The sequence below is a fragment of the Tiliqua scincoides genome, chromosome 3 (genome assembly GCF_035046505.1).
Source record: "Tiliqua scincoides isolate rTilSci1 chromosome 3, rTilSci1.hap2, whole genome shotgun sequence".
In the NCBI taxonomy this organism is placed as follows: Eukaryota; Metazoa; Chordata; class Lepidosauria; order Squamata; family Scincidae; genus Tiliqua; species Tiliqua scincoides.
Genome location: NC_089823.1, coordinates 159047965 through 159069634, shown reverse-complemented (window position 1 = coordinate 159069634; position 21670 = coordinate 159047965). Strand labels below are relative to the sequence as shown.

Below are 21670 nucleotides of genomic sequence, written 5' to 3'. Positions count from 1 at the left end.
AAGAATGAATGAAGATAGCTAAAAGACCTTGCACAAAGTAAGGCTAGCCTTTCCTTCGCAGCCACAGATGTGAAACAGTAAGCAATGGAGGGAGCCCTCAGCCCACAGCTTGCACAAGAGGTCACACAGTTAGCCCTCGCGCTGAGAGTAGTTGCATCGGGCCAGTGCAGGCTCTAGCAAGTCTCTGGAGGGCCAGAGGCTCATTGGAGACTGAGGGTTCCCAACAGGCCAGATTGGGGGTCCCCAAAGGCTGCAAATGGCCCCTGGGCCAGGGTTTGGGCACCCCTGCTTTAGAATACCACCAAATGTGAATAACATGCATTTCTTGTTAAATTGTTATTGCCTACTCCAATGAGCAAGGTACAAATCTAAAGTGTTCACTGAAAAAAAACTTTCAATTAAAAAAAACTCAGGTTCTTTTTTCCTAATCCACAAGGTCTAACAAAAAGCAATACAGAGAGCTGGTGGCATAAATACCATGCACTTCTGAAATAGAAAAGCTAATTATTTTTTCTTCCCACTAACAGAGAGCACATAAGTAAGAAGGAAAAGGTTTAAGACACAGTGTGCAACATTTCTAGAATGATGTTTACGCAGTGAGTATCGGGGATATACGAATGCCACAAAAGCATGTCTGTCAAGTTTCTCACCTTTTTATCTCTGGTCCTTACTTCCCCATAGAAATCTAGGGCATCTTGTGCCTTCTGAAATCTTCCTCGATGCAACAAATATGCACAAATCATTACACCAGTTCGTCCCTTTCCAGCTTTACAGTGGATTGCTGCAACATGATTGCCATCTTCACTAAGCCATTGGTCAAGATCTTCACAAAAAGGTTTGATAAGCTCTAGCTGTGGTGGGTTGTGGTCTTCAAAAGGATACTGTGCAACTATAAAACAGAGATTATACTGATTTAATCAGGAATCCAATTACATTACTACTAAATCAAACAAGTAGATATTTGAAATTACAGGCTTTTTTCTAACTATACTTATGTAATCTTAGTCCAGGAACATAGGAAGCTTGCCTTACACTGAGTCGGACCATTGTTCCATCTAGTCTAGTATTATTGACACTGACTGGTAGAGGCTCTTCAAGGTTTCAGACAGGTTTCCCCCCCCCGTGCCACCTAGAGAAGCCAGGAATTGAATCTTTTGCATGTAGATCATTTGTTCTACCACTGAATTATGTGGGCCTCCCCTATCTAGAACAGATTTGCACAATTATGTGACCCAGCATTCCAAATGCAGTCCAGTAAGCATTTACTGGGACCTGCCAGAACTTGACAGTTCCCCTGTTACTGCAATCCTAAACACACAGCAAGAGAGAATAAGCAAGAGCACACACACCCTCAAATAAACAGGAGATTTACTCAAGTCACTGGTAGGCTGCATTCTTTTTTTGCCATTTAAAAAACAATTTTCAATTTTGTGAGAAAAAATTAAAAGCCAAGACGAACACCACAATACCAACACGAACAAAACAACTGCAAATAAAAACTACAATATATCCATAGATTTGTTTTTTCCCCACAAAAGAGCAGGGAAATTTTTTTAAAAGCATATTATAAGGATATTTAAGCAATCAGGTTGTGCATTTCATGGGCTATATGTATGTATGTAAGAAAGGCTTCCAAATACCCACAAATATTTTTGTTTATAGTTGTTTAAAAGCCATTTGCTCAAAAGTCAATACAGTCAAAAGATCTTCAATCTACTGACTAACAGAAAGAGGGTATTTATCCTTCCGATTTTTCTATGTCAATCTTTTAACTACTGTAAGAGCACAGAGAATCTATTTCTGTTGACTCACTGTAAACTTCCATGATACAGGTAGACAGTTCAGAAGGACATAGTTATTGGCAAATATAAATGATTGTTGCAACATAACACTAAAGGTGCAATCCTAACCCAACTTTCCAGTACTGACATAAGTGCAATTGCTTGAGTCTTTAAGCCACAGATTAAAACACATTATAGGATCTAGTCCTAACGTTTCACTTTCAACTGTGGAAAGTATCTTCAGGGGTTTTAAAGAATTTGTACCCTCTCATCTGTCTGTTAGCTGCTGGCTTAACTGCCAGTTTCTGCTTGAATTTCTAAAGGCATATTAACACATTTTGCCTGAAGGATAAAAGACCACCACTTTCCACAGCTGGCATATATCATATTCCTTGAGTGTGTGGGAAAGTCTACATAGGGACCACAAATAGGAGTGCACTTACTAGAGTAAAGGAACATGAATGCCACTGCCGCTTAGAGCAAAGTGAAAAATCAGCAGTGGCAGAGCATGCTATGAGAACTGGCCACCAAATAAATTTCAGTCACTCAGATTCTTTCGACAGTGCAATACCATACTAGAATCTATAGAGAGGCCACTGAAATTCAAAAACAAAAACAATACGAACCAAAAAAGGAGATTTTCAGTATAAGTAATACCTGACTTCCAACACTCAAATATACTTGAATAAAAGCCTTTGAGGAGAAAACTATATAAGAAATTGTGGTAATGATGAACAGGCAAAAGAGTGTTAGTATGCATTTAAAAATTCAAGCAGGAGCTGGCAATTAAGCCAGCAGCCAACTGACAGATGAGAGGATACAAATTCTTCACAACCCCTGAAGATGCTTTCCACAGTTGAAAGTGAAATGTTGGGACTAGATCCTATAATGTGTTTTAATCAGTATCCTAAAAACCTGAGCATATGAAGCTCGCAAGGGTGGGGGGTGGGGTGCAGGTGTTGCAGATAATAGAGCCAATATGGAAAAAAAGTTGAACAAAATTGCTCAAATACCTACAGTCAATACACAGGATGCCACTCCTTGCAGCAATAAAATACTATTATATCTTTCTCTGTACCACTGTGAAATTTGAATGCCTTACACTTTATGCAAGGATTAAATGAGCATTTAAACACTACCAAAGACTTCTGTTACTCTGAAAAGTAAACACTTTGAAAGTTCTTTCTGAATAGAATGAGTGAGACACACAATATAGAACCCAGTCATTTATTAAATGTTCCTAACTACATTAAACAGACATCCTAGAAACAGAAGTGCAATGACCATTATGGATGATGAAGAAATTATTTTTTCAACGATGACTACTGGACTTTTATTCATAAAAAGTTTTTCAAAGAGTTTGAATTATGTAATCTTGCTGCAAATCCTAAGGTAAACAAAGAAACTTCACAGACCCTTACACTACCAGCCTGGCTTATGATGAGTAAGCTAAATGCCACCTCAGCTATGATAATATCCAAGTATAATATTAGGTTTTTCAAAGTCCTCACTTAAGCTACTAACGCAGTGCTCCAGGGGTAGGACATAGCCTGCACACCTGCTGCTTCCCTAAACCCTCTAGTTCCAGCCTTGTTTCATTAGAATAGTGAGAATGACCCATGTGTGAGCAGTTGCTCCAATAGCTATTATTTCTCCAGTAGCCACACTTGTATTACTCAATTTATATCCTGCCTTTCTTCCAAACTGAAACACAGGGTTGCATACATATGGGATTCTATGTAGCATGCACAAGGAAAGTACATATTTTAATGTAAGGACTGTCATCTACACAACTTTCCAAATGTCATCTATACAACTTTCCAAATGTCATTCACTTACGTTCATCTGAACATTCTTCTAATTATAAAACAAACAGTGCATAGAAACAATAGATGAATAATTTCTAAGCACTTCCAATAATTCTATTTTAGTTTAGGAAAATAACAGTTGAAGAATACAATCCAACGTGATAGCATAAACATACCTCTGCAATTAAATTTGGCGGTGTCATAATGTCTTTCAGCACATCTAAAAGAAAAGGTGCAATACATTAAGTTCAAATGCAGTACAACTACCAAGAATGCACATACACCGTATTAAAATGCCTTTTAGGTCTTAATACTACACCCAAAATGATAGTATACACAAATATTTTTTTAAGCGTAATATTTGAATATCAACAAGTCAGATGCTAGCCATATGGATAAATGTGAAAGACCGTTTTAAAAATGCTACTTTTGTTTGAAAACAATTAATTTGGTCTTTACCTTACACTATAAAGGCTTGATCATGCATGATGCTATGTAAATGTAGGTATAAATCCTAACCATTTGCCAAAGAAATGGTTTGCTAAAAAATATAACCTGGTTATAGTGGTTTGCCAACAGAAGGAACCAGAAGGCTCCTATGGCACAGAATGCCAGACTTTGATTAGGAAAAACAAATTCACATTCCCACTTAGCCATGAAGCTTATTGGGAGATTCTGGGCTTGTTTCGAGACCACTATTTCCAACCTAACACAACCTTTCTCACAGGCGGTGGTGCAGATAAAGAGAAAAATCTGCATACCACCCTGTTTCTTTTAAAAAGCAGGGGGGGGGCAATGCAATAAAACTCTTTGGAAATTAGTTCTGAGTAAGGCAAAAGGACATCTCGAATTTTATTTGTATTTCAACAAATTCCCACTAAATTTCAGATCCAGAGGTGCATTAATGCACTACAAATCTAGTAGAAGATGACAGAATAAATACCAGCCTGCAACAAAATTGTCAGTGTACAACAATAAAACTCATCTCATCTTATTTAGTTAGAAGATTTTTATGCCACCTTTCACCAGGTTACAAGCCTGGTACCCACTATGACTAGTACATTCATACACTTTGAGACTGCTTTGTAACCATTTCTACTATTAAAGACTCTAAAAAGATTCAAAGTTCTCAACTGACAGATCCCACACAGAGCTGCCATTCCAGCTTGAGGGTGTAGGCTAAAAGTAAAAGAGCCAATTCCATTTCATTAACTTCAGTGCCTTAATACTAATCTTCAGATACACATTATCCCTCCTAAAATTATTAGTTCTGATCTTTTCCATAAGAAAATAAATGTTGAATTTATGAACTTGAACCGGGATACAAACACAAACACCAAACACATGAGGTTATTTGCCTCTCACCAAAAAAGAAGATGGAACAATAAAACAGGATTGACATATTTTTGATGACTAGCACAAATAGTGCAAGTTCAATATCATTATGTTCCAATAATGAAGGCAAATTGGTAGGAAACAACTGGAAACAGATCATCAAGATATACTGTAGTCCATCCTTTAAACATTATAAATGATTTACACAAGAGCAGCCATACTCAGGAGCAAGTAATTTTAAGAAAGTATACCTTGTCTTTCCAGTTAAAACTGCACAAAGCAACTTACTTTTAATTGATTCTATGTTTGATTTTATTGTAACACACAATCAGCAATAACAGAATAGGAGGCAGAAAATACAGCAATAAAAATAGGCAATGAAATACATCAATAAATGAATAACACATTTCCAACTAAAATACAGGCAGCAGAGGTAGAAAACAGTTCAATAGTTGTAAGATGGCAGTGAGGCAGCCCCCCTTCCCCTCCCAGTTAACTGAAGTAAAAATGTTTTTAAGACTTGTCAGAAGGGGCTTATCATAGATCCTCTGAAAACATGTTCCAGAGATGTAGTACCACAACAGAGAAGACCTATTTCTTGCTGCTATCCATTTTACTTTGGATAGTGGCAGAAAGGGGACGAGTCAAGCGTATGGCCAGTTCTGGTCACCACATCTCAAAAAGGACATAGTGGAAATGGAAAAGGTGCAAAAGAGAGTGACTAAAATGATTACTGGGCTGGGGCACCTTCCTTATGAGGAAAGGCTACGGCGTATCGGCCTCTTCAGCCAAGGAAAGAGACCAAGAAATTGACAAAGAGGACCAATGTCTTGTTCCGGTTTAATTTCAACTTATTAACTCTTATCCAGGCCCCAGCTACCTCCAGATAGCACTCCAGGACTTCTACTGTCTTCTTGGTACTTGGTGGGGAGACAGAGGTGGATGTCATCACCATATTGATGACACCCCACTACAAAACACTGGATGACCTCTCCTAAAGGTTTCATGTAGATATTAAAAATCATGTGGTACTAATCTTCTTGGTACAGAAACCCACCATGCGGGTGCTGGAATATCGCCCTGCTTTGAATGGGGTTGCACTCCTCCTGAAAGAGCAGGTTCGCAGCTTGAGGGTTCTCCTAGACTCGCAGCTCTTCCTGGATGTCCAGGTGTTGGCTGTGGCTAGGAGCGCTTTTGTTCAGCTTTGGCTGGTGTGCCGGCTGTGGCCGTACCTGGCCACAGTGGTCCATGCCATGGTGATATCAAGATTATATTATTGTAATGTGCTCTACATGGGGCTGCCCCTGAAGACAGTCCGGAAGCTACAGCACTGGCTGCCCATTAGTTTCCAGGCTGAATTAAAGGTGCTGGTTTTGACCTTTAAAGCCCTAAATGGCTTGAGACCAGCGTATTTGAGAGACTGCCTTCTTTCGTATAGTCCAGTTCATTCTCTCATCAGAAGGGGCCCTGTTGGTTGTACAGTCATTGAGAGTAGTGAAGGGGATGGTGGCCAGAAACAGAGCCTTTTTGGTGGTGGCGCCTGCACTGTGGAATTCCCTCCCCTTTGAGTTGAGAACAGCTTCTTCATTATTGATGTTCTGGCAGGGCCTGAAGACTTTTTTATTTAGGAAGCCTTCAAGGCCCTATAAGGGCTGCTTTTATAAACTATGTCTTTTACTATGCTTTTTTATCTTCTGACTGCATTTTATCTTGTTTTAATTGTTTTTAATTGTTCTTTTTGAATAATTTGTATTTTGCTTTGTATTTTGTATTGTATCACCCCTGGGGGCTGGGGGATAAGAATAGGACCTCAGTTTGGCTGTACTTGTCGTAAGAGGCAACTAAACAGCCACCGGGTAGATGGGACTCATTAGCCTGGGAAGGCAGCTCATCTGAGAGAAGGAAAACTCTGATCCCAAACCTCTACTGCCTTGTAGCTATATCCAATTATGGAAGAGGCTTCAGGAGTCAACCTCGAGGCAAAATCAGGAGCCAGAGTCCCTGAGGCAGTTCATGGCTGAACACAGTCATATTCTGGCAACCCCTGCAACGCCGCTGGAACCAACTATTGGCTTCTGCCTTTCCATTGGACCATTTCAGCGACGTGGAGAGGGGGATTTGCTGCATGGGTAATAGTCTATCCTCCATATCTACTCCACCCAGGCTTTGCACACTGGAGAGGACACTCTGTTCCAGAACCACCATTCAGAGCGCAATACCATAGTCTTTGAGACTGAAGGATGCCAACAACTGCTTTGTATTTTAATCTTGTTTGTTAACCACCTTGCGTGCCCTTCGGGGAGAAAGGCGGAATATAAATCCAATAAATAAATAATCCCTGTGGCACCACATAGGCCAATGGCCATGGCGCCAAACAGGCATCCCCAAGCACCACCTTCTGAGCCTGGTCAGTCAAGAATGAATGGAACCACTGCAAAGCAGTGTCTCCAACTCAGCCAACCAACCCAGAAGGACACCATGGTCAATGGTGTCAAAAGCTACTGAGAGGTCCAGCAGTAAAAGTGTCCCTGCAGATGATGCAGTAGGAAGGTAATCCACCAAGGTACCAGAGCCGACTGTCCTGAAGCCAGACTGAATGGGATCCAGATAATCAGCTTCATCCAGAGCTCTCCAAACGGGGGGTGGTGCCTCAACTCCCTGAAAGGGGAGGTTCAGTCCTGGTCAGAAATTCTCTAACAGTAGGATCAAGGGAGGGTTTCTTTACAATGTAGCATATAAGTGCCACCTTTAAGGTATTTGGCAACACCCCCTCTATTAATGATTTATTAACTACCCTTCCCATCCACTCAGTCAGGCTACCTAGGGCAGCTTAAATAAACCAGGCTGGGAAATGGTAATGATGGCAGGCAGATTGGCCTTACACTCTGTCCACATCTCATGTCATCTAAGCAGAAGTCCCAGAACACAGGACAAGCAGAAGCTTAAGGGACTGCAACAGATACTGTTAAAGTCTAAATTTTTATGGATATGAGTTACATTCTTAAATTCTACCTTTCTTCTCCAAAAGTAGGCATTAAGGCCACTTCTAAAAAACTTTGAAAGCATTAAAACCAGCAAAGCAGTACATACACAGGACTGGCAAGTATGCATAAAAATCCCACAACAACAACATCTGCCAGCAGGAAGAAAACAAGTCAAAACTCCATAACTAAAGACAGACCCTAAATGTTAAATAAATACAATTTTCAGTTTCCTCCAAAATACTGACTGATAGGGAGCCAGCCTGATCTCTACGAGCATGGAGTTCCACATAAAGGCCATCATCACCAAGAAAACCATCATCAACAAACTTCTAATAGTGGCAGCACATACTTGCTGAGTGGTCTCGCAGAACCAACAGGGATACAGTCCCTGTCCAGTCCCCAACACAGGTTATTTGCTATAGTAAACAAGGCCGTTTGAGTCATTAAATTTGGCTGAAAGCCAAACTGAAATTGGTCCCAATAATCCAGTGATTTTCAACCTTTTTCATCTCACGGCACACTAATAAGGCACAAAAATGGTCAAGTTACACCTTCGTTTTTTGGACAATTGAGAAGGCACATCACACTGCTAGTGGGGGACTCACATCCTCCATTAGCCCTACTAATAAATGACCCTCCTCCTGAACTCCCATGGCACACCTGCAGACCATTCACAAGATACCAGTGTGCCGTGGCACAGCAGTTGAAAAATGGTTGTAATAATCAGTTATGTCCAAGAATTCCTACAGATGGGTTGCCACCACCTGGCTCAAAACTACTATGCAATTAACGCTCAAAATTCCTCATATGACAAACCAACTTCTTGTGCTGCAAGAATCAGCCAATTAGGATACACATTGCAGGGCTCTATGTAGTAAAAGATGGAAGAAATGCAGAACAAGCAACTGAATGCATCATTAGATTCCCCACCCAAGGGAAGTTGCAGGTTCAATAGAAAAGTAAACTGACAGTAATTTAAATTAAGTATTATTGAAAGTCTAATAGAGTAAGACAGTGTTTCTCAAACTGTTGGTGGGGTCCCACTAGGTGTGTCGAGATCCAATTTCTGATGGATTCCCATTCATTTTAATATAGGTGTGCACCATTTTAAAAAGGGAATACGTTCTCTGCTTCCTGTTTGTTATGCGATTAGGTCATTGAGTAAACACACAGCTCAGTCTAGTGCTTTTGTTATGTAAACAGATACTCCCTGCCAGACACTAGCTGGCTGCACAGGCTACTGGAGATAGTTTGCCTCTTCTTTGCATTAAAGCCTCTTTGTTGCATAAACAGACACTCTGCTGCTGGCTATGGGAGACCTGACTGCCTCATTAAGAGCCTCTTTGTTGTGCTTTAACCACCGTCGTATATGCGGTCCGTCTTTAAGTTGAAGGATGCTAAGCCGCACATTATATTAAAAAATTTTAATATGCAGGTGTAGCCTAATTAACTGCGAATTATTTATGCATGTTATTGTCTCAACACGTCTCGGGTGGGGGGAAAAATTAAGTGTCACTCACATCACACACTGTAAGGCAGGCTGCAGGTCTTTGTCTGCAACCTTGGACTCTCAGAACAGGCTCTCCTAACAGTGATGTGTCAGACTACCCCAAAAGTTAGGGGTGTGGCAAGGGTGTTGTCCTGACCCCCCCCCATGTCTTTTCTGTCCAAAATACAATTTAACCTCCTCCCTCCATAGGTTAGGCATCTCTTTTGTTGTCAGGATCTTCAAGCAGTCTCCGTAAAGAGCCTTTTCTACAGCTCTTTGAGTGTGAGCACCTGGCGCAGACACTGTAAACACCACAGAAGCCCCTACCATCTGAGGCTCTGCAAACTTCCTGCGCAAGCGCAGACGTTCTGCAGTAAAGAGCTATAGAAAAGGCTCATTAATATTGCACCTGCCTCATGTGCTGCACACAGCATAAGGTATGGTGCAGTAACCCCAATCCACAAAGTTCCCATTAAGCAGTCCCAAAGCAAGTTCCCCCAAAAGTTACACAAGCACCAAAAATGAAGCATCAACACATTCCTTGTTGAAGCCCCCATCCCCCCAAACGTTTTTAAAAAGTTACAGTACGCAAGCACCATAAGGAGCGTTTTTAAATAGCAGAACAAAATTCTGTAGGGTACAGATTCAGATGCAGCCTGCAATCCTATACACTTTTCAGGGAGTAAGCACCATTGAATTAAATGGCATTTACTTCAGAGTAGACATGCACAGGGTTGTGCTGGCAGTTCCGAAACACTAAGGTGGAGGCAGTTTCGTAAACAGATGAAGCTCCACCCACCAATTCACAACTCTTCTGTCTTGTGCTGGTGATTTTCAACCTGCCTGTAGTCTTCTTCCTTTGTTCTAGGTGGTTTCTATTTAAATGTAAACTTCTATAGGCTGCCTGAACATTGGTTTAGGCTGCAGCGCTATTTGTATATGTCTTAGTTAATTTGCGTATCCAAATGGTAGAATCTAACGTTATTTTCATAACGTACGAATGTAACTGGGCAAGAGGCACTCTTTTTTAAGTGGTGCTTACCTTATTTAGTAGGGGGAGAGCAGCTGTCTCTTTTCACTCTAGCACAGTGTTTTAAATGTGCTTATAAATGTAAATTTATGCAATTTGCGTAAAATTACAAAAACTTCATTTCCGGTTCCAGTTTAGATCTACATGAATTTTTTTATCGTGGAGGTCTAAGGAACGCAACCCTCGCGAATAATGAGTCTCAACCTGTATTAGACTTGATTCTACCATGGTGCACGACTGCATTTGGGGAAGAGCTACAAATCTGTACTTTTAACAGACTACTATGTATAAGTTTTTAACATTGATAATCAATTGGGTTTACCCCTGGGTAAGTGTGGGCAGGATTGCAGCCTAGGATCGTTAAAAATTTTCCTGCTTGATGATGCTACTTCTGGTCATGACATCACTTCTGATGGGCCCCAACAGACTGTCAATCTAAAAAACTGGGTCCTAGTTCTAGAACCCCCTGGAGATAGCTGAAACCGCAGGTATGGGCAAACACCAGTCCCCACAGTCCTGGGGGACCGCTCCTCCCACTGGAGGGGTTTCTGAGCTCAGCAGACGTCAGAGGCCAAGGATGTCTGTTCTGAGCTCTGCTATAGAAATAATGAAACTTCTGGTTTCACAGAGAAACTGGAAGCAACTTTTTAAATGCCTTACAAGGCATTGGGAGGCCTGGAGAAGCCCTCCAATTGCATTATTTCTATATCAGAGCTCGGTTTGAGCTTGGCAGAGGCAGGGAACAGACGTCCTCAGCCTCTGCTGAGCTCGGAAGCCCATCTGGAGACAGATACAGGATCCTTGGATATGGGGCCCCTGTCCCAAAAGGGTTCACAATCTAAAAAGATGAAGAAGACTAGCAAACAGCTACTAGAAAAAACACTGTGCTAGAGTGAAAAGAGACAGCTGCTCTCCCCCTACTAAATAAGGTAAGCACCACTTAAAAAAGAGTGCCTCTTGCCCAGTTAGGTGGGGATCCTGCTATAATTTTCAAAATTGCATACGCAAATGGTGACTATAACATTATTCAATCTAATTGCTATTTTTCTTCATAGTTTACTATAAGCTCAAAATCTTTGCTACAAAATTTGCATTAAAAAAGTGACTATATTTAGCATTTGTATAGCACTTTTGAGAGTTGAAATCAGCTTATGTGAATTCTCTAGTTATCCTTACAATAACCCTCGAAAGCAACCATGATTATCTCCATACTGCAGCTGTGGTGCAAAGGACAAATGAAATGAATTCATGGCACATGAAAAATTCAAACTAGAAGTCCCAATTCACAACCCAACACTACACTCCTGCAGCACCAGTTTTATGCGAGCTGCCAGTGAGACAGCCATTGTGAAAGTGCAGTAAAGTACTTTGCGATAGCCAGAGGGAGGGAGACACTCGCACAGGGCCTCTGCATCAGTCAGAGAAGACCCAGGAGCTATTGGTGGTGAATTTGCCGCCAAAAAGCAAAGGGGTGGTCATGGGCAGAGAAAAGGTAGGGAGGGGTGAAACTGATCGGGATGGGCAGGCAATACAGGCCCAGAAGAGGGCAGGGACTGTGGCAGAGGCTGCTGCTGGATGCTATTCCCCCATCCAGGACCTGAAAATCCTACATTGGCTACTTGAGGTGGTGCAGTTCCAAGTAGACCCACAGGGGCAGCCCTCCCTCAAGGTGACTTCCAGCTACCTCTCTGCCCCCAACAGATACAGTGGCGGCTGTTTTGGTGCTGCTGTATCACAGCACAGGCAGTCCTGTTAGGATGGGCTGCCAGACTCTTTAACACAAACATTTTCTACAAAAATGCTTACTATAAAAACTGAAATGAAACAATGCATGCAATTTTGCATCTATTCGAAGATCATTTTTTAAAAAATTGATATTCCCACTTTTTTCAGAAAAGACTAAGACAGTCCTGGGAGTAAGCCCCACTGAATACAATGGTACTTACTTCTAAGTAGACATGCATATGATTGTACTCTCAAGATACTTTCAATAGCTAAACAACAAAATGCAACCAGTGGTATTATGTACAATATGGGGGGGGGAGAGAAAATTTGCATATTTATGGAGATATTTGCATATTTTCTCTTCTGTCATTTGCAACTCATGAGTTTCTAGGTGAGAAAAAGTGCTTATTTCTGGCCATCATCTGCTTCACTTTCTGCTGAACCCTGAGGTATTCAATCTGTGTGTCCTGCCTACCTAGTGAGGTGTGGCTAGCCTCCAGGGGTGTTGCCAGGCATCTCGGGGAGAGAGGTGGCCAGCAGCTGCTCTGCTGCTGAGCTCTGCTCAGCTGCACTGGCCGCTTCCTGACTTGCTGCTTTACCAAGGCTGAGAATGAGGTGGGTGGGGCCGTGTGAGGTGAGGTGGGTGAGGCAGTGTGAAACATGGTGGGGGGGAGGTGGGAGAGAAGGCTGACTGGGCAGGCAGAGGTGCCCATCTCATCATGGAGCTCTGTCCATGCACAACCTCACCCCAAGGACTACATTTCCCAGTGTGCCCCCTGCCCTGGACATCCTGGGATTGGTCAAGGCTGGACAAGAGAAAACTGCGGAGGTGCTGCATCTCATCAGCACAGGGGCGCTCCTGGCAGGTTTCAAACTGGGAGGGAAGAGTAAGTACAGGCAGTGCAGCGCTTTCCTCTGCTCCTAGTGGGGGGGGGAGCCAAATACCCCGGCCTGCATCCCTCCATCTTGCCTGGGGGAACAGGGGTGGCATCTGTATGCTGGGTGTACGTGTGTGAGCAGCCCCCGTCTACTTTGGGGTGAGTTGTAATCTTGTTGTATGTAGCTGCAATCCTTTCCACACTTTCCTGGGAGTAAGCCCTATTGACTCAAATGGGGCTTACTTCTGAGTAGACCTCCATAGGCTTGGGGTCTGTGTCAGCGTAACCAAGAATCCTCACCTCTCTTTTTCCTCCCCCTTACAAAAAAGAAAAAAAAGTCACTCTTCATGGCTTTGTCTCCAAAAATTGATTAAAAATAAAAATCCTCATTCCTTTTTAGTCATTGCCTCTTTTCCTCCTGCCTCCTTTTGAGGGGCAGTGTACTCTGTTGGCTGCTATTGTAAGACAAAAGGCACAATCCTAGCTAGGTCTACTCAGAAGTAAGTCCTACTGTGTTCAATGGGACTTACTCCCAGGAAAGTGGGGTTAGGATTCCAGCCAAACAGTCTCTGGGTCTCAGTTTGCATCAGTTTGCAATTAGCAGATGCACACAAAACAAAGTCTTTCCCTCCCCTAGCAGATTCATCACTTCCCCCCTCCCTTTCCAAAATCCTCCAGGTATGCTGCTAACAAACTCAGGGCACAATCCTAACCAGGTCTCCTCAGAAGTCAGTCCTATTTTGTTCAATGGGGCTTACTCTCAGGTAAGTGTGGTTAGGATTGCAGCCTCAGAATGCTGGCAGCCTTGTTTCTAGTGTATAATTATAACACCTTCATCCCCATTTTGGGGGAAACTGAGGTGAGGTGTTGTAATGGGGAGCTGTGGCCAATGGCTACAAGGATCAGGGGAGAAAAGTTCAAGAACCACTGGCTTAACCCATTTATGCCTAGCTCACAGGTATACATATTTGATCCCTGTTGTGTACGTGCAACATTGGGCAGAAATGTGATGCCACTTCCAGCCTTCAGTAGACACCATGAATGACACCTCGTTTCATAGAAGTTTGACACCTCATTTCATAGAGAGGGCTAAATAATTCTGGTCTAAATAATTCAATATTAGCACGAAGTTACAGTCTGTAAAAAAGGACTTTTTAGCAACATAGTCAGACCAAATAATATTAATCTCTACAAGCGTACTCCCCTTCACTTCAACAACATCCTTACCAAATGCTTACATTCATGATTCTGAATGTTCATGTTTGAAGTCTCCCTAAATATAAAAAGAAACTCACAGGAAAATTAAGATCAATACAGGACATAAGGTAAAAAAAAGAAGCATACTTACAGATTGTATATCTTGTAATGATTTTTATGCTTTGAATCCAAAAACCTGAAAGAAAAATGTCAAAGTCACACAAATATGTTTCATACAACTATATTAAAATTGCTGCTCAACCTTATACATCACTTAAACTTTGATATGTATGATTAAAATGAAAGTGTATTCCATACATATTTAGTATTTATTCTATTCTTTACTCACACAAACTTGTCCCAGAATTGTGAATTTGGGTTAAAACATGGAATTATAATTGCATATATTTTATTGCTATAGAAGCATTCTTGTTCTTAAAGAATTGTAAACCTTAAGCTGCAACACACCTGGAAGGAAATATACCAATATGGTATTTTTTTAAAACACCATCATCATTTGTAACTTTTTAACAATGACATTTTGATTTTAGATTTGACAGAAATCTCAAAAAACAGGTTCAAAGTGACAAAACTAAGGCAGTACAACTTTACACCAAGAGCACCAACAATTTACTAGTGGTTCCCAAACTGTATGTTGCAGCACTCACTGCAGGTTGGCCAAGCTGGCTGGCATCACAACCATGATGCAACAGGCTGTGCAGTGCACACAGTAATTTCAGGGCTTTATTGCCCTTCAAATCTACCTTACTTTTCATTTTAGGGTAATTTCCTGGTCAGGAATCCAGAACAGCCAATGATATCAACACACCTTGCATCAACAGCACTTACTTCCAGGTTCTGGACCAGCACCAGTAAGAGCAACAGCACTGCAGTCCAGGTAAGATTTGGAACCACTGCAATATACCAATAGTCTAAAGCTGTTAATGTTCACTCAGAAGTTCCACTTAGAACCCAAGGAATTATTTTCAAGTAAAACTTCCAACTGAAATTTGAGCAGCCCTAGTTCAACTTTACTAGATAATCACAAGATCACACACTACTTAACTGTATTGATCATTGTTCTTTATGCACTGTCAGGTCTGAACAGTATCCACAATTTTATTTCCTTCCTCTGATCTCAAAAAACAGGCAACAAGGTCACAATGAGGAAACAAATTCAAGATTCAGTCAGGACAGATCCAAATCTTAACTGTTTGAACTGGTATTGGCACTTTAACAAATGTCTTGGAAAACAATAGCAGAGAATCAATATTACAGACTGAAACTGTCCTCAAAAGTCAACTTTGTACCTATATGGTTCAGAAACTTAACTCACAAGCTCTCTTTTTGAAAGTGTGTAGAAAATTTTGAACAGGGTTATTTTGCAAATCGTACAATAAACATGTTTTCGCGCATAGATAATGTAATGTAGGTTAAGTAAGTCACACTGATACAAAAAATGTCTATGTGGAGGAGAACAGTACTTTAACCGTTTGCCTTATTGGCCAGGAGCATTTTGTGCAATTGTGGCACAGTGATACAGTATCAGGCAGAAATCTACTGAAAGCTATGATAGGTAATAAGAGGTTTTCAACCACAGAAACAAGATTTGAAGTGCTTATTGAACAGTTACATTAGCATGCAGGGCTACTAATCTGATGTTTCTAGCAAACATTTAAGGACCACCCCTTCCCATATGTGCTTTTTTTTACATTACAGTTGTGAAATCACTCCTTGCCCTCACACATCCACTAAGAGCAGGACTTGAAGTGCTCTCCCCATGCAGGTCCAGCTGGTCCTTATGCTCCTTCAAAAATTCTCCTTTAAAAAGCTGGCTTTTTATTCAGCTTTTGGATGGGGTGAGGTCTGCAGGAGCAGTAGAGATATCACTTTGGCCTTTCAGTTGTGAATTTTGGTTTTGTTTATGCTGCCTTTAATTCACTTTTTCATTTTATTTGATATCTTTACTTTTATTGTAAGTCATCTTTAATTACTTTAAGGTGGGATAGAAATGTTTAAAAGGTTGTTTTTTAAAGTCCACACACTCAAACAGCAATAAGTTTCTTGGTTACTACAATACCTGGTTTGTATTGTACAATACAATTGCTGTAGACGTAGACAGTACCTTCGTTTGATGAAACTTCATCTGGTAGCCAGTTCTTATAAGCACATTGTAAGATCAAGTCACCAGATGACGTCTGATCAAACACATGTATTATCCAAAACTAAACAATATCATACCTGATTATACAGGGAAACCATTGAAATCCATAAGCACAAGAAGAATATGAATGGAAGAGACCACAAGTATCAGTAACACTTGACTCCCTGCTCTCATGACAGTTAGAATTCAAGGTTTTAACAATAAGGAAGAGTTTAGGCACAAAAGAGGATCAGATCCCTTTAAATCTCCAAAGAACACAGAAGCGATTTGTGAGTTGACAGGTGTGAATGGTACTACATAGGTGGTGATTGAAGGCACGTGACCAGCAATCAGTTCACTATCAGCATTTATAGCCTGGTTTTCTCTAGACAAGCGTTTCTCAACATTTGTCTTTGTCCCCATAACACTTCACATGGTTCATCTACTGGAAATGCAACCAGAAGTAACAACTGATGATGTCATCTGGGCAGAATGGCTGGGGTGACAGCGGCGCCCCCCCAGTCATGCTACCTGGGGTCACTTGCACCCATGGACCCCCCCCTACGAATGCCACTGAGGTGGTGTCCAGTGGTATTCGCAGGAATACCACACCATCAGGGCCTGGCAGCATGACTAGCAATGCAACACAAAAGAAGTTCGAGGCTCAGCTTGCTGGGTAGAGCTCCAGTGCATGCTTTTCACATGTTTACAAAACCACTGAGCCTCTTACAGATACTTCTTGTGTTGCATCTGGCCTGCCAATCCAAAAGCAACTGGCAATGACATCATCGCCAGTTACTTCTGGTGGTACTTCCAATAGGTGGACCATGTGAAGTGGTACAGTGGGGTACAAATACTACTGTAGAGTGTTTTTGCAGAATGAGAACACTGCTCTGACTCCATTCTTTCTTATATACCAGTTGCAACCAACACTTCAAATCAAGGCTGAACATATTGACAAAACTACAAAAAACTTAAATCAGTCAATAAAATGCACACACTCACACACAAATTCTTACCTTACAACGTCATCAATGTTGTTTCTGTACACCCCTTCAAGACGCTCTGCAGGAAAACCCATTGCAATAATGTTTGGATAAATATCTGAATATTCAAGTTAGGGAAATGTTAAGACCATTATAAAGTGGTATATACTGTTAGATTTCAAGTACTTAACTATAAAACTGGATTTAATAAAGCAATTGCCCAGTCACTTTTACAGAAGAGTACCAGTATTTTATTTAAGTGAAAATCTGGAACAAGCAGATTTCCTAAACATTACCTACACCTACAAATTCATATAGAGTTTTCTGGGTGTGTAAAGTGTTTCATATGTATCACTTTGCTGTTCTCCTGATAACAACCATGTATGGTATGTATTATTATCCACATATTACAACTGGTGAGCTGAGGCTCAGAGGGAATGACTTGTCTAAGGCCACCTACTCACAGTTCATGGCAGAGGTGAAATATGAACCAAGGAAACACTGATTCACAGTTCGGTCTCTTCACTACTATGCTCATCAACTATCAATTAAATTGTTCAAACTAGAAAGATAACAAAATCCAAAGAGACTACAAATAGTTAAGATGACTATCTATATGACGTGCTCCAACACAATAATAACAATAATAATAACAACAACAACAATAATACTGGTATTTATATACCGCCTTTCTGGTCATCAGATTACTCCTCTGCCTTTATTCAAGGCGGTTCACATAGGCAGGCTCTCTCTTAATCCCCGAGGGGATTTTTACAATCATAGGAAGGTTCTGTCTTTCAAGAACCGCACAACATTTCAGATGGATCTTTCATGTTCTGGTATCACTTCTGGCCCCCAGTTGCCTCCCACACTGGCTGACAAAAAAGCTCCTTCATTTCTCACTTGAAGGATAGCCAAGACGCCCATGGCCTGCATGCAGCCTGAAAGGCACTTTTTGGTGGCCCCCGAAAAACCACCACCAGCTAAAGCCACCACCCACCTCCTCCTCCTGCTTCAGCAGCTTTTTGATCTCCCTGCTGAACTGTTTCAGTTTCTTCTTGGAAAAGGAGAAGTCAGAACAGCACAGCAGGGAGATCGAAAAGAACCACCATACCCACTGCCTTCTCCACCTGCTTCAACAGCTCAGAAGTTGGAAGTAATTGGCAGTGACATCATCATGTCACCCCCAATTAATTTTGCTCCTGAGCACTCAAGTGTGACACCAGGATCGTGCTGCCCCCAGCTGTTAAAAGTTGGGCTGCCCTGACCTATAACAAGCAGTGAGCAAGAAGTTTACTTTTTGAAAACAGTCAAGATTGTATTAATTTGCACTAAAAAAAAACACGTGTCTGCTACCAGAATTGAAATTCAGAAATAGTTCACAACAGTGTGCAACAGTGGTCTAGAAGTGAATGGGGATACATGTTCTCATCCACACTGTAAAAACAGATAGAATGTGCATACTCACAATCCAGCATGGATGGAGTTGCACTTAAGACATGCATTTATATTTAATTTCAGAGTAGAATGTCATAATAATCCAGGCCTTGCTGTATCAGGGCACTTAGTCATGGTCATGCTTTGTACATTTACAAACTTTCAACATTTCCGGTAACACACACTTGAAACATCACTACAGAATCAAAACAAACATGAATTTGTCAGAAAATAAGTAACATTCGTCTGAAGAGACTACCAAAGGTTCAAAGAGAAGAAAAATCCAGGGTTGTAAAGTTTGCCTCACTTGCCCATTTATCAATTCCACTGCATCACACAAGGAAATGAAGTTCTACAACTTTACACATCTACCTTTTCATTAATCTGAAAAGGGCTTGGGCACAGGTTTAACACCTGTAGACCACAGCAAATGCAAATAATCACTCTACTTACTGAAATAGAAGCAAGAGAGTGTGAGAGTGTGATTGTTTCACTTTCCATAGGGTTCAGTACACTTTCCTTGTCAGCTATCAGCTTGCCAGTTTCATGACCCACCAAAAATCCAGTCGCAACCCACAGTCTGAGAGACGCTACTACAGTGCAATTACTATAGCATGAGGATATGAACCTCCACACTGGCCCCTATTCATAAGGGGTAGATAGAACTCAATCTATCCCTTGTGAATAGAAACAAAGGAAGTTCATATTCACATAGTAGCACTTCAATATTCTCCTACCCACCACAGATTCTCTAACTCACGCACTGTCTAACTATAGCCAGTCTGGCCAACCGACTCTTCTTTTCCCAAGTTGCCAGGATGCAGCATCATAAGTCCCAGATAAGAGGGGAAAACATCCCCTTCAGTATCCACCCACTCACCCAGGCCTGCATCCCAAGTTGCAGATTTGCTCTAGCCAGATCATATGCACAATACAGCCTTCACATCTGGGCTATCTAGTCCTTTGTCTAGGGTCCAGTGACCAGTGATCCAGTGACCAGGGATCAGGTGGTAGTATGCACACCTGGAATGTGTACAGAATATCCTATTAATGTATTACAATGTGGCATGACCTTATGCATTTTCAAGACCAAGACCTAGAAGCAAGTCCTGACTGTAAACATACTGGCTTTTAGGTTTTTCTTTTTAGATGCATGAAAGCTTCTGCAGGGTCAAGGAAGTGGATTATACACAACTGCAACCTATATTTATGAACAAGAGATTAGAAAATCATCAGAATTGATCCAGCCACCAATTCCAAGAGATACCATTCTGTATCTCAGAATTATCCATTCAGCTCACAAGCATAATCTTATGCTTCTATTTTATGCCTTCTAAGCACCCAAGCTCTACATTTTGCTGAATATTTCCAAACAAATCCTGATAAATCGGACAAATACTCAACTTTCCATCTTGTGCAAAAATATAGATTTGCCCAATAAGTATAAGTTATCACTTTTGGAAGTTATTACACAATAGCCTTTTCAGTACCCTTGAAAATATACAGAGATGTAAATAGGCATTAATTTCATAATATTTCCCCTACACCTGACCCATTTTCAAAGGGCAGAACACTGCAGTGCAAAAACTGTGTAAGGTGCATAACAAAAAGTTTTAGTTTATCCTCCCAAATAAGATTTTTATACTATTTGTAATTCAGCATACTTCAATGATGCTACTAATCAATTAGCATGCACTTCTATTTCAGTAAGAAACATAAGGGATATAAATGGTAAACCTGATTGAGAATCAACAATTCATATTAGTCTTGTCAGAATGATTTAAACACCAACTGCCTCTGAAGAGAAAGAAGGAAAGCAAGCAAGGCAGAATACACCATAACCTCCTTCACCTGCTGTGCTTTTAACCAAAACATGAGGTGTCATGACACTGTTGTCCTTCCTTTTGTTATACATGTAAAACCCTCAACTCTAGCAGGAAGGCTTGGGAGAAGCCTTGCCTGGTTTAAATTCCTTGGAAAATTCCATGAGAGGCCAACGTATTGCTTGTATAGCACAATTAAATCTGAACAGAAGTCACATATGGGAGCATCCTGACTTGTCATAAACAAGGTACTCAGCAACACAAAATAAGGGTCCACCAGCCTCACAGCTAAATTCAGTCAAGAAGTGCATATTAATTTATCCACTAGCCTCCAGACCCAACTGATGTACCCTTGGTAGAACAATACAAGCATCCATTGAGAGCCGGAGATAAGCAATCAAGGGCCACTGGGTCACAAAGATGGTTTCTTGATGAGATCACATCACAAAGGATTCCATACTTTCATACAGAAATTTAAAGATAAAAGGTTAAGTCATAGGACCCCCTCCTTTTCTTTGGTCTATTTTAAGTCTGTAATCATGATCTACTAGTGCTGTGCAAAGCACCCCCATTTCCTCCACTACCAAAGAACCACTGCAGCCAGGACTGGTTACTAATCGTTCTCTTTCCTTTCCAGTCTGTCCCCCCTTCTTCCCCTCTTTCCCTTAGCGTAACCGAGAATTCTTGATCCAGCACCTGTAAAATAGGCACCCCTTGAGTACAAAGTCTTTATGCCAGCTGGGCTCCTGCTTTTATAAGCTGCCTCAACACCACACTTTCTCCCTTTCATAGGAAAGCAGCCTCAATTCCCTTTTCCAGTTTCATTCCTTGATATTAGATGAGGGTTACAAACCCTTTCAATCTTTTGCACTGCTTTAGAAACAAGTCTTTGCAACCTAGTCTCACGATTCTTGCAACACTTTGCATCTGACTCAGTAGCAACCAATTGGAAACCTTGGCAAAGCCTAGCCAACAACCCATAAAGCCCCCTCTATTTTCCTATCTCTTGTGCAGTCAAATTGATGACATGTTGTGGGTGCAATTCTATGTGTGT

The 21670-nt window shown here is 41.2% G+C and overlaps 1 protein-coding gene across 1 annotated transcript in view; it reads right to left on the bottom strand.

Moving 5' to 3' along the window:
* Positions 1 to 21670, bottom strand: part of PTEN (phosphatase and tensin homolog) — a 76558-nt gene that overhangs the window by 33153 nt on the left and 21735 nt on the right. The window contains exons 2-5 of the mRNA XM_066620965.1: positions 17390 to 17474; positions 14379 to 14423; positions 3766 to 3809; positions 651 to 889 (exon numbers count right to left, since the gene is read on the bottom strand). Of these exons, the coding sequence (XP_066477062.1) occupies positions 651 to 889; positions 3766 to 3809; positions 14379 to 14423; positions 17390 to 17474 (413 nt within the window). The remainder of the gene's footprint in view (positions 1 to 650; positions 890 to 3765; positions 3810 to 14378; positions 14424 to 17389; positions 17475 to 21670) is intronic.